This window comes from Teleopsis dalmanni, chromosome 2 (genome assembly GCF_002237135.1).
Source record: "Teleopsis dalmanni isolate 2A chromosome 2, ASM223713v2, whole genome shotgun sequence".
NCBI lineage: Eukaryota > Metazoa > Arthropoda > Insecta > Diptera > Diopsidae > Teleopsis > Teleopsis dalmanni.
This window is the reverse complement of record NC_051847.1, coordinates 34,237,749-34,252,271: the sequence shown is the minus strand read 5'-3', so window position 1 is coordinate 34,252,271 and position 14,523 is coordinate 34,237,749. Positions and strand designations below refer to the sequence as shown.

Here is a 14,523-nt window from a genome sequence, read left to right as displayed (position 1 = left end):
CATTGAAATTGATGATTTGAAGTAGATTTTAAGCGGTTCAAGCATTACGAATATGTAGCGGATACTTTCAATAACATATTAGCGTAGTAAGATGCGTTATCTGATAGCAGAGCGATGCACTTGACTATTTTTTCCAAGTGCTCTTCCCGCAATTGGCTAACTGTTGGGTAATTCTTTCACATCTTAAAAACACGAAATTACAGAAAAAATTTTAAATTATATTTTCATGATTCAATAACAAGTATGTATAGTTCGACATAAAGTTAATACAAAATATTTCTGAAAATATTCAACGCTTGAATCTCTTAGCATCAATTTCGCAGTTTGGCAACTGACCCTGTATGTAGCTTACTGTAGCAGCAAAACTCTTAACAGCTGTCATATTAAATATTATCAGTTGTTTTAAATTTTTCAAATTGGCAATTTCTTTAAGTCCCTCATCATTTATATTATAGCAACCAGAAACCTGTAATCGTACTAGGCTGTTAACTATATGTACTAACCCTTTAAGACCATCCTCTTCCAAATGTGTACAATTATGTAAGATAACAGTATCAACGTGATTGCAGCCTTTAAAATGATCTAGTCCGATATTCATAATTGATGAGTCTGTAGCATCTGCAACCTTGAGCCTATACTTCTGCGATTCAGGTGGCAAGGAATTGTAGTCATTATATAATTTATTTGGATCCTCTAAAAATCGTACGGCACCTCCATTTTTTACAATCCATTCTGCACATAATCTGTTCGGACCAACCTCTTGCAATCTGCTTACATCAACTGAGTTGAATGCTATACGTACAATAGCAAATAATTTTCGTTTTTGTTGTTGCCCTTTACATATTGGTGCAGCATTGGCAATGCTATTACCAAATAGACGTACCAATGGAATATAATTTGTAAAAATCATCAAAAGATCTGCAAATAGAAAAAACTAAAAACTTCTGTACGGTTCAACAGCTGATCACTATTTTTATTTGCTAATTTATGAAAAAATAACGATTATTTACCCGATTACTCAATTTATATTGGAACAACAAAAAATTTGAAATATGGGACCAACATAATATTACATCGCTATAAAAATTGCTATATTATTTATATTTATATATTCTATTAAGAATATTTTTTAGTTGAGTGAAAATTCATAGATAAATAATTTATTAAGTATCTTGCATAATATTTGAAAAATTTGCTATTTGCAGAATATTATTTTAAACGCACATTTACTAGAATAAAAACTAAATTACAGTAAGCTATCACTGATTTTAGAACAATAAGCCAATAAACCTAGATCGAGCCTTGGAATAGCCATTAAAAATTTCTCTACATTCTCTTATTCAAAAAAGCCAAAAGTTTTGGATTTTACAAACGCGATTTAAGCTAACTTAATTAATCCATTAGTTTTGGGATTTAAATAACAACTCGGTGTTAAGTGTTTAAGTGAGTTTCTTTTTAAAACCCGTTGTTTTAATTATTGATAAATACTAACCTCGGCTTAAATATACAATTTAAAATATCTATCAATAACTAGATTAACGTATTCAATCATTAGTTAATACTTAAAGCAAAATATTTATTATTTTATGATCAAAATTTTTAATAATTGTGTTGCATTGGACTAATTTGTTAATTTATTTCAGCTATAAATAAAAATTAAACAGAATTTCGACTTTAGATTAAAGTCGAAGTATTAAAAATTAAATTAAAATTAGTGTAAAATAATTGAAATTCTTTTTATTCACTTTTCTTTATAATAGTAGTTGAAAATAATGAACCAATTTGTTCAATGCAATACATCTTATTATAAATTTCTATATAATTATAATTATAATCTATATAGGCCGTGTGCGAGTTTGAGTAAATTGAGGTAAAGTAAATTGAAATTTACTAGCGATTTTAGCACTGCACTTATGTAAATATTTATTTATTTATTTATTGCATTTATTTATTATTTTTGGTTCAAAGTTTTCAAAATTTATTTATTTATTTATTCAAAATTTTATAAAATTATTATAATGCTAACACCTAATAGACCTAATTTTTATTTAATTTACCCTACTCGAAATTCTATTTCCCTCAATTTATTATCAATTTACTCGAACTCGCACACGGCCATAACTTATTATATTATATATATTTCTTATTATAAACGAAAATTCTTTAATTGCGTACCGCATATTCTTATTTTGTTTATTTAAAATTGAGTTGTTATACAACCCTGCTTTTAATATACAAAAACCAGATTTTCTTCTTTCCAAATACATAAAGTGCTGTCAAATTTTACATATCGGTATCAATTGGTTTTTCGCTCTCGAATGAAGTGTATGGTGATGTTGTTTCGTGTCGGAAAAGAATCCTAATCAATTCTAAGTAGAAGTGTAAAAAATGCATTAAAGTTGTATGCAACAAAAAACAAAATATATAATTTGTTATAATAATATAAATGAATAAAAGTTTTATTTATTATTTTAATTTTAAAAACTAAAATGTTGTTAATTTTTATGAAGAGAAACGAAATCAAAGCAAAATAAAAATCACAGTATGTGAAGAGTAAAAAGGAAAACTACACCATTAAGAATTTATTTAACTAAAAAAAAAACAAAAGCAAGGTATGAACGGAATTACTCGCGCAAGAGCAGCAACAACTAAAAAACAACGTCGACGTTGACGTTTGTTGCTTTTACGTATTGTTGTTTTTTAAGTGTCCGCTGTGGGTAGTAAAGACAGAAAAACAAAAGAAAAAATCAAATTAAACCTTATGCACACTGTAGTTGTTTTTGGCGATTGTTGGTGTTGTATTCACACTGCAAATGCATAGTGTTGAATACATAAAGCATAAATGAAATAACAGGGCGACGACGCGTGTTCTCGCTTATACTGATGCTCTGCACAGTCAACTGTAAAGTTAAACATAGTAGCGACTCATTTAGATAACAACACTACAACAACAATAATACACACCAGACATATAGACTATATGAACTTAAGAATTTAATGGCAATTTCTTTGAATTAAATAACTTTAAAATGTGTAGTGAATCCATATTTATATCTATATACAGTAATAAACTGTAATTTAAAGCAGAGAAAATAATAACTAATGATAATATTGCAATGAGATTTATTTATAAATAAACACAAAGCTCACATAATTTGTGGAAATTCTAAAAATAATATCGTAAACATGATGATGGAAACAAAAATAAGCGTCTGTAATAAATCAGCTAACTTAAAATTACCGCATAAATCAATGTTAAATATTTATTTGATGTTATATGGCTGATGCTCAAATTTTTTTAATATTAACATTGAAAATCCGTCCGATTTGCTGGTATGTATAATTTTAACTTTCTAAGAAAACATCTATTGTATATAATATAATAAATATGTATTAAAAGTACTCCAAATGTAGTCATTTGGAAGTAACTGCATAAGATTAGGTTGGGTTGGAGAGGCGAACTTGTTCCTAAAGCCCAAATATTGCTACGTTATGATATCACTGATTAGCATTGTTCAACACAGATTTGAGGTAGACGTACAAGCACAAATTTCCTATTGGAACTCGTTCAGTGCCTAATATTAAAGGATGATAGCTCTGTCAAGTCGGTAAGAATAGGGGCCAATAATGGACACTCACACATGAGGTGGAATATAGTTTCCTTTTTATCCACGAAGTCACAACCCCGATAAAAGTAATTGAGTTTTTTATAATTTTATGTGTTAAATAGATGACCTAAGCCCGGTAATAATCAAAGTCTTATTGTAATTTAAAATAGATAATAAGAATCATCTATATATGACCTGCCGCATCCTTTAGAGAAAAAAAATTGCTTTAAAATATTTTTTTATATATTAGAATAACTAAATATGAACCGTAAATGAAAATGTACGATATATTTTCCGCCTTTATGTGGAGATTACTTTATGTGGAATATCATGGATAACAATTTAGCGGTAAATAATATTGAAAGAAAATATTATGTTTAAATATTTTTTGTTTTGTATGATGACCACTCTAAAAAATAAGATTCTTAAATAGGAACGTTAGGCTTTATTATATAGAGATTGGATAGCATAAATATCATGTGGATCGAATTGGCTGTTCAGGAGCCCTTTGGTTATGAATTAAAAAGAACTAAATTTATGTATATATAGATATATAGATTTAGAAATTTTTTGTGAAACTACAATACATTAATTTCAGCTTCGTTTTTAGTGCTGTAAATTGGCACTTTAACTGTCGCTTTCTTTTATTGTTGTCTTTGCATTGTTGAGTATAAATACCTCTTACTTTATTTGCTCTTATGCAGTGCATATGATAGGAATAAATTACTTGTATCGGTCTTAGTTGTCAGTAAGTCTACTACGTTGCGGCCTTAATTGTCATGATTCGTTTAGCACTAGTTTTTCTATATATTCTAACGGACCTATTCTGTGCACTGTATAAACTTGTCAAACATTGACACTTGTCAAAATTGACTAAATAAAAAGCTCTTTTCCTTGTTAGTTGTCAATACTATAAATGCTGTTGACAACTATATGCTCTTTTTAAGCATTTTTTATTTTTTGCATGCATGACAAATATTCTTAACTAAAATATACGCTCTTTACAAGCATATTTTTTATTGTTAATTGAATGCATGAAAAATGCTTTTGGTAACTTAAAATATGTGCTCTTTGCAAGCATTTTTTACGAACAGTTAGGAACAATTACGAATAGTTTTCTATACAAAACACTTTACACCATAGTGTGGTGAGAAGCACTAGGTATTTGAGCTTTGAAATTTGTCAAGATGTGCCCAGAATACCAAAAAGCTTTCTGCTTTATAAAAATCAAAAATTTTATTAAAGAATTTGACAAATCTGTCAAGTACACAGAATAGGTCCGTAAGTCTGACTCGTGTTTAAAAGCCCTGTCAATTATATTGCAGTGCTATTTGTATTATATTATTATTCATTTTCCGAGCATGCTAGCTAACAGCACTAAAAGCACAGAATAAAAATAAAAAATGTAATAATAAAAAAATTATACAAAACCTCTATATAAACATTTTCAATGTTAAAATTAGATAGATTTAAGATAAAAATTTTAAAACTTGGAATAAAAAGAATATTATTAAAATTTTTAATTATTTCTTTAGCATTTTTAATAAACTACAAAATATAATAGAAAACTAAAATTAGTTAGATAATGTACTTGAGTAAAACTGATATGTAAACAATAGTTCGCATTGTTATATATTGATAAATATATATATTAAAAAATATGTAATTTATAATTCTTTATCTATATGAGTTTGATTATATTGTGTTTATCAGGCGAATATAATTGATGATGTATTTAACGTATGGGTCATAAGTATAAAATAGAACAATTTTATTTATTTAATAGAGGGTACTTAAAGTTTTTGCGACTACTCTATTTGACTATATGTATCGGAATAGAATCGTTTTTAAAGTGCAAATTTAGATAACTAAAACTAAAACGCATTAAATGTCAAAATGATTATAGTCTGAATTACTTGTTATATCATTATTACTCTATATGTCTATGCTAGAGATGTGTAAATTAGGGTGGTTCTTAGTATTATGGAGAATTTTAAATATACGATTTCTCTTTAAGATACATCATATTTTATTTTGTTATTCCTAGAAATATAAAGTTTTAGCCCGATTTGTGACATTTGAGAGGTAGGTTTAACATTAGGAATGACTTTCGCAATACTTACATAGCGGTATATCTGGATTCATTACTGGATTCATTTATAAATGCAAAACCCTTCAATTTATTATTTAGTCCACTAAAGCGTATTTATATCTATTCAATATTTAAATATATATAGTAATTTATTCAAAGTAATTTTAGCTTGTAATTAATAACACAGTTTGAGAATGAATTTAGTTTTATATTATCGTTAAGTACGTTATCACTTAAGATATAGTTATCAATTAATTATATGTAACAGTTCGTAATATATATTATTAAGATAGTCGCCACAATCATTAAGGTGGTGATGGTTGTCAGTTGAAAATAATAACTGTAATATTCCAACAATCAAGAGTCGGAGATAATGAAGATCTAACGTTCTAACCTACCTACTCCTAATATTACGTTTGAATAAATTTGTACTCAAATCAAATGGGTATTGTTGATATCTTTGAAATATATCTATATCATTCTCCTTCGCTTTTCGATATGTGTACTCCTGTTTTAAGATTCCTGTTGCTACCTATATCATTTTTTTATTACGAAAGAAAATTCATTTAAAAGTTTGAGAGTTTTAATAGTAGTTTTTGATGGTGTTCTGATTCCTCGAAAATAAGTTTACCATTAATTGTAGCACTTTTTGATAATACGTTTCCCATTTCTCTTGAAATCAGTCGCAAATATCGTCAGTGATCGCAAATGCCGGTTACAAGGAATTTTCATTACAAGAAATTACAAATTACAAGAATTTATTTCGTTGAACAGTTGTAAATGGGTGTAAAGTTGGCCAGATTTGTTTAGTCATAGTACAAATTGTCATATTTTGCTATATAATTTAAGCGTTTTCAAGGAAAGAACAATATATCAAAATTTCAGTATTGATAATAATTGATATAGTACGAGATAGTATAGTATGTCCTTTTAAAAGAATATCGGTGACAAGTTATAGTGCTATCACTTTTGCTGAAACACACTTGCAAAGCCTGGTATTTTATGTAATACGTTATTAAGTATCCTCTTAATATCGTAAATGTTATATTGCCTGTAAGGGTAAAATGTGTTATTTTATCACTCTTATTACCGTATAGAGTTTCTAAACATTATTATCAGATTTGTGAGATTTATTTGATAGTTCATCTCTAGTGAGATATCTTAAAGATTGTTATTGTAGAGATCTGTTTGTGTAATTCCATTTGACCGGTTGCTCTTGGAACATGAAAGTTCTTAGGTATGTTTATAGTGTTCTAGGTATGATTCGTATTTTTTTATGCAGTTTATTTGATTTCTGGTTTGGCAGCGTAAAATAAAAATTAATTACTTAATTAAATAAATAAGAAAAAATATATTTATTAATTTTTTTATTTCAAAATTTTAGACAACAAAAATTTTTTATTTGTAAATTTTTGGTTTTTTTTGTTTCTTCTGTTGGTTAATTTTAATTTCGTACAATAATTTTTAATTTGTTTTATTGAAAAAATTTTATTTAAATATTTTTGAAGTGGCCAATGCTAAATAATACACAACTTTTTTAAATTAGTTTTAAAAAATATAAATGTTATAGGTAAATAAAATTATTATAGATTATGCACCGCGCCTTTATATGAAGGTTATGTAGTATAAATATCATGGATATCAATTTAGCGGTTTAAGAGAAAATTGTGTTTTAATACTTTTTTAGCATGGTAACTACACTAAATATTAATTGATTCTTAAATAAGAATATTATAGCCTATATTGGGCCTATTTATTTAGAGATTGGATAGTATAAATATCGTGCGTATCGTGATTAAGGAGTCCATAGGTTAATATTAAAAAACAACTAATATGTATGGATTTACTTTGAAAAATTTGTTTCACACTATTTGTAGTTTCGTTTTTATTTTAGTGCTGGTACTTTACTTTTATTAACTGGTACTTTACCTTTTAACTTTTTTGTCACCGATATTTCACATATAATTTATAACTACAGTCAAACTTCCATAACTCGAAGTACCATTTTGCAAAGAAAAGGTTCGACTTAGGAAGACCTAAGTCTTCCAATCAATTTCAAGCCTTATAGTGATTTTGAATGAATTTTCTACTTCATACTTGGTAGACTGATGAACAACTTTATTGGTTGTTCAGGTGCTTCCCCTAACACCAAAATGGATTCATACTTAAAACAAAAATTCGACTTATAAAATGAACTTTCATATATTCTAATTGGCGCGTGAAAATATTTTTAATCGAGTTATGGAGAAATTCGAGTTATCGAAATTCGAGTTATGGAAGCAGAATTGTATGGAATTTGTTCTCAAGAATCCTATTGCACTCTTTTTAGTTCCAGTTATAGAAAATTCCAGTTATAGAAGTTCGAGTTATTGAACTTTGACTGTATTTTCAATCATCCTTAATAAAATATATTTTTATATATTTGAAAAAATTTGAAAAAGTTGTGTATTATTTAACATTGATCAATTAGTTTGTTCAAAATTATGTGCAATAATTTATTTTATATTTAATTTTAATTTTTGTAGTGAGTATATATAACCCAATAGTCGGATTTTTACTCAAAAAAAAAATGAACTTAAAATGCAAACTTTTTAATTATATCAATTATCATGTATAAGCCACTTATACAATAATCTTCATTGATTGTAATTTTAATACAATATATCATCATCATCCTATTTTGATTAATGATGTTTTAATGAATTTGATTTTAAGATAAATTAACATTTAATGATAATATTTCAAATATATGAATACTTTTTTTTTAAAATACAAAATATATTAATTTTAATTTGTATTTTTTTTTGGTACCAAATTTAATTTTAAATAAAAATTTTTATTTTAAAAACATTAAAAGATAAAATACTTACGTGCATAAGCACTCACTCATACAATTATACATATATAAATAAATTTAATTTATTTTAAAATGAATGCTACGTTTATTTTTTTGGTGAAGAACTTCTGCATTCATTCGTTCTCCTGTTGTGTAGGACGATATACATATGTATAATATATGTAGAGGCATAATAAATATACATACGTATATACATACGCAGACAGAAATGCATGCCGTGCGACATACAAAATTTTGAAGAGTGTAAAGCGGCTATAAACGAACTTTATTCGTACTTCGCTGTTGCTCGTTGACGAAAAGTGAGAAAATCCAACAACAACATTAATAGTCTCAGCAAGAACAATTGATTTTTTTTGGTTGGAACTGTTGAAGGTGTGAAGAAAATACAAAAACGAAGAAGTAAAAAAAATTTTACAAAAGCAAAAGACAAAAAGAAAATATATATAAAAAACACTTTTTTTTGTATATCAAATGAAACGAATCCAGAAACTGGATTCATGGTTTGAACTTATGTTGTGTATTGTTGTGTAGTACAACAAACGAAAGAACGTAGCTAGCTAGCTGGCCATAAGATCATTTTTCGTTGGGATTTATACATTATTGAAATTCTCTATTGTTATTGCTGTTTTTGTTTTTTTTGTTGTTATTATTATTTATTTGGTATGTTTTTTTGTGCTGCTGCAGCTGTGAAAGAAGAAATACACATATAGCAAATGATCATGGAGCTCAGCGCAATAGCACAAACAGCACAAAGAGCACAACAGCGCGCATTTGATTTTATCCGTACCGTACGTGCATCTTCGAGTGAAACTAATTCGGAATTTGAATAGTCGTCGTCGTCGTCGTCGTCTTCATCAGTTATGGTCATAAGAGGAACAAATCTTTAAATTGCTGGAATTGTATTTTTATACTTGGTTTAAATTGTCCATACAAAATGTACAGATGTATAAAATAAATTTGTTTTTATATACATATGTACTGTACCGTACGTACGTAAGTCGTTAAAGCCCTTTTGTTTCGTTTCGACTGTTGTTGATAATGTTGTTGTTGTTGTGCTTGCTTGTTGTTGTTATTGTAGTTGTTATTGCAGTTGTTGTGGCTGATTTTTTGTTAAGATATTCTTAACCATTTAAATGTTCGGAGCTTCGTTATTTCGATCGCTGCTTTTCTTCTCTTACCTTTTGAAGTCAAGGTTTAAAATTCTTATTTATTGCCTGGTTTTTTTGTTTTTGTTTTTATTTTATACACATACGTACATTGTATTTTTTTTTTGTACATTATTTTTTTTTATTTTTTGTGCATTTACCAGTTAAAGCATCACTTCAAGGTGTGAAGAAAAGAATTTTTCAATGCAATATCTTGATGCTTCTTTTTGATTTGAAGTCTGAATTGGTTTCACTTGAAGAAGGTGAAGAATATAATTGGATACCCTCAAAGTCTTCTGTAAGTTTTCTGATCGTTTGTACATTGTTGTTATTGCTGTTGTTGTATTTTCAGCTCCTTTTTAAGAGGATCACTGCCAAAATAAAAAATTTATGTTATTACTTTATACAGTTTCTTGAGAACTTTAGCAATCGTTATAAGTGTGAATCTTAAAATCTTAAGTCTAACGAAACTTTCTAAAAATATTCTTTAGATGAAGTTAATTTTGAAAAGTTTAAAACTTTAACATATGAACATCACAAAAGATACATTTCTTTAATAATATTAAAAAGTGTTTTAAATAAATATTTTGTAAGTGATTGAAATAAATTGATGCTCTATAAAATCAACTATATAAATAAAGAATATTTAAAAAGATAAAAAATAACAAGATAAAATAAATCTACTAACCCGTAAACCTCCTAATAAAACATATATACGTATTAGCTGTTGTTATAAGTGTGAATAAATTTTTTATGCACCGTCTAACCGACTGTGATCGGTTTAATGTGCCCGACTTTCTAATATATTAATATGTAGTATACGATTTAAAACACCATCTTTTTAGACAGACTTATTCCAGCGTAGTTTATAGTAAATTTAAACGACCTACAAAACTTACTATTCACAACGTCGGTATTTGTCATTTGTCGATGTCAATGCGTTGGAAATGTCGATGCTGTAAAAATCGAAGTAATAACGAATTACATGTCGTGGACTTATAAAGACACAAAGAATATTCCGTATAAACATTTTAGTGCTAAAGGGTTTCGACCCGGAGCTAGAAATTTACTTGTGTAAAAACATAGTTTTTGGATTGATATGAAGGGTGGGGTGTATGGTCTTAAGAAAGTGAATACAAGTGGTTAAGTATATGATGGTTTACAAAATTCTGTTGAACTAAATGACGTTTTATTGTGTATAGACCAACTTGAGACTGTTATTATTTAATGCGAAAATGATCCAAACATTTGATTGGCGGTGAGAGTATATTTGGAATAATTTTTAATTTCAGCACAATAAAAAAAATGTTTCTTTTTGAACAGTCACAATGTATTAATAATGTGTATACGTATGTATAAACATAGAGTTTTTGGATTGATATGGAGAATGTGTGGTGTTGGGTGACTGAACAAGTTAAGTTTATGATGGGGGTGTAAAATGATGAACCAAATTACCATATTTTGTGTAGAGCAACTTAAAGTTTATTTATTATTTCATGGAAAAATCATCCTTAGCTATGAAGCGCAGTGAAAACATGTTCAAACTTTTTTTTCATTTTTTGAAGAAAGGTGATATTTTATCCTTTTTTTTCTTATAAGGGTAAACTTTTAATTGGTTTTTGTTCTCACTGCGTGATTGAGTTCGATATGTTTTCGTCTGTGGTTCAGATAATTCAAATCAGTTCAGATAGTTTTAACTTTCAAAACTACTTCACCAGATATACTTTTGTTTCTTTCCATCATAGGGGTTTGTAACACTAAAAGTTCCCTGGTATATTCCTTAACATTGAGCTCTTTGAACACTTTAACAAACTCCATTTGTGGTATACCGCTCAAGTATTACGCTATCGTACGTTTAGGATCCATTGCGGACAATATTTATACCAAAAATTTGAGACGTAAATAGTTCTGGTCGCTTGTAATCAATAAAGGCACCTGTCATTAGGCAAAATATGAAACCAATGTTATATGCCAAGTTCAAAAGTTATTATTTTTGAAGTTCTTGTTTAATTGGGTTAGTTTTTTTATATACGAGTATGTTAATGTTAGTAGCCGAATTACTATGATCATCGAATAAATTTCATTTAAAAAAATTTATATAATTATTATTAATATTCTAAAATTGAAATCTTAGTTAAATATAATAATAAATATATATTAATGTAAATTTATGTACTTTCCATTTTAACCGGATATTGTTAAAGTTTTAAGACAATAAGTTTTCAGAATTACATTCATCTAATGTAATTCATACAGATGTGCACATATGTGTATATTATCTGTGTGCATTTGTACGTGATTATTAACTAGTTTTAAAGATTTTTCATTTGTGTTTAACACAATCTAAGGTGACTGTTGATGGGTGCTTGCTGGTGCTGTTGCTGTAACAAATAAACGGAGGTAGCCAGAACTCTGCCGTTTCAAATGTAATAATAATTAAAAATGTAATTTTCCATTCCATTCTCTATCGCTTTGTTCTGTGGAAATAAGTCAGCTTGGTGTTTTTTTCCGACTAATATCAGTTTGCAATTTACCAATGCACATACATACATATATTATTCTTTATGAACACAACACGTACTTTAATAGTTATGGCAAACCTTGTTGGAGTATTTTCAGTTGCTTTTCTAATCTTTTTTAGAACTTTGAACCCTGAAAAGCCCTTGTAATAAATAGTGCTTAGGCTATAGCAACATATGTAAAAACCCAAACAATGCAAATCACATATGTGAGGGGCGAGCACATAAGCACTCTTAATTGATGTAATTGCAAAACGTATGGAAGGAAACTAAAAAAGTTAAACTACTTGCGAAATTGCATTATGTATGATTATAACTAATTACAAGGTAGTAAAAAACAGTAAAAAATAGATACAAGTAATATTATTTTAGAGAAAATATGGTAAAAACTTATAAACATTTTATTATTGCAATAAATAATTGACCATATTCCATAAAATTTTAAGATAGGTGTTCAAATTGAAACATGCTATGAAAGTTTAATTTGAGATAATTAATATCTTATAGTTAATAAGACTATATTAAAATTGATATATAGCTTATGTGAGTATATCAAACCACTTAAAATATTGAGGAAAAGAAAAATTAAACGTAGTCATATAGATTATTAAGCACTTAAAATCAGATAAAAATGATTAGTATGGTTAGGTTATCACGGTGATCGTAGCGTTCTGGTTAAACATTGTGTTGTTGAATTTAAGGTTTTGCATTTGGCGATATAATTTGGAAAATTAAAAATTTTAACTATATTGTATAAAGACTTTTGCAATACAGTTCTCTATTCGATGCTAGTGATTTGTATTAATGACAATCTGCTGAAATCTTCTTAGCTGTTACAACTTGCTTCCGGACTTAATTTAAATTGAGCAGATAACTTCTCGTTCTCCATTCCCGATCTAAATATCGTAATTTTTTTGAATAGCCAAGCTACTATTATATCCCTGATTGTCGAAACAGCTATATTTTTAACAATTGGAGAATGCTGGGCTTTTCAGAACGAGCTAGCTAGGAATGTAAGTGTCCAGCTTACATGGTCGGCCAGTTGCTGCTCAATTGCAACATGCCCAACTGACATTTAGTTTTTAGATATTAGTATACCATTTACAACGGCCAAGTTAGTAATCATGCAAATATTAATTTTGACATTGATCTAAGCATAGCTAATTAAATTTGACTAGATGAACTTTGGCAGTTGACCTGGTCTAAACTGGATAAGAAACGTACTAGTCAGCTATTTCAACTAAGGCGTAATCTGTATTAGTGCTGAGTACTAAAAAGACATATTATAAGGCTGGGTCTATAGTGTAATGAATTTTGTTAGAGTTATGGTGAGTGAGGAGAAAATTGTAACCGACCCAACATAGCTGTCAATTTACAAAATAAGGGACTTGGCCAAGTTTATAGACTTGTCAGATTGGTACTCTTACATTGAGTTGGTAATGAACAGTTGGTATTCTATTGGGTGGTTGTGAATTGGTACAATCATTTTCTGAATCTAAATGTACCGGAATGAAAACAATGTGGACTTGGCAATACTTAACTCCCTTCATTTGTTAGAATATTTATGCTTCAATTTAAGTTAGATACTCATATGATATTGTATTTTGTATTCTGCAACTTTATTTTTCTGATTTTATTAATTAACATATATACTAAAAAATACTCACCAATTAAACGTAATATGAATAAGCAAAAATTTCTTAATAAATAAAATTAAAAACTCAAATATACAATACATTTTTTTCTTTCTTAATTATTGTGAAAACCACAGACACTCTGTCGTTGCTATCCATTTTTAATTAAAGATTTAATTATTTTAATCACCCATAAATAAATTCTTAATGTAACAAATATTACAGTCAATTTCATTTAAATCTTTTTATAACATTTTTCCTTTTTCTGTTTTACACTCACTTCTTATTGGTTTTTTTGCTTTTTTGTTTTTTATATTTGCAAATGCAAATATGAGCGGATGTCAACAACGAGCCCATTGATAGTAATATTATTATTATTATTGTTGTAGTTGTAGTTGTTGTTGCTGTTTATATTTTGCTTATGTTATTATTGTTGGTGGTGTTCTGTTTATTATTTTTTATTTTGAAAAGTAGTTTTAGTTGTTGTTCTATTCGTTCGGTTTATTTGCTTATCGTATAATGTTGTTGTAATCGCCACTACACACGATTCCTAATTAGTCGTGGTAGACAACATAGCACCAATGTGGGGTAAAGTCAGAGGCAGACAGCGAGGCTCGCATGCCGCTAAAAGAAAAAAATAATAATAAAAACAAAACTAACTTGAAAAT

The 14,523-nt window shown here is 27.9% G+C and overlaps 1 protein-coding gene across 1 annotated transcript; it reads right to left on the bottom strand.

Moving 5' to 3' along the window:
* Positions 1 to 197: 197 nt before the first annotated feature.
* LOC119680422 (ATP synthase subunit s, mitochondrial-like) lies at positions 198 to 1,103 on the bottom strand. The gene is made up of 2 exons (XM_038093227.1): positions 1,011 to 1,103; positions 198 to 918 (listed from the first exon to the last, which is right to left on the bottom strand). The coding sequence occupies exon 2, from the start codon at positions 908 to 910 to the stop codon at positions 290 to 292; it is 621 nt and encodes a 206-aa protein (XP_037949155.1). The 5' UTR covers positions 911 to 918; positions 1,011 to 1,103; the 3' UTR covers positions 198 to 289.
* Between the last annotated feature and the right edge of the window lie 13,420 nt (positions 1,104 to 14,523).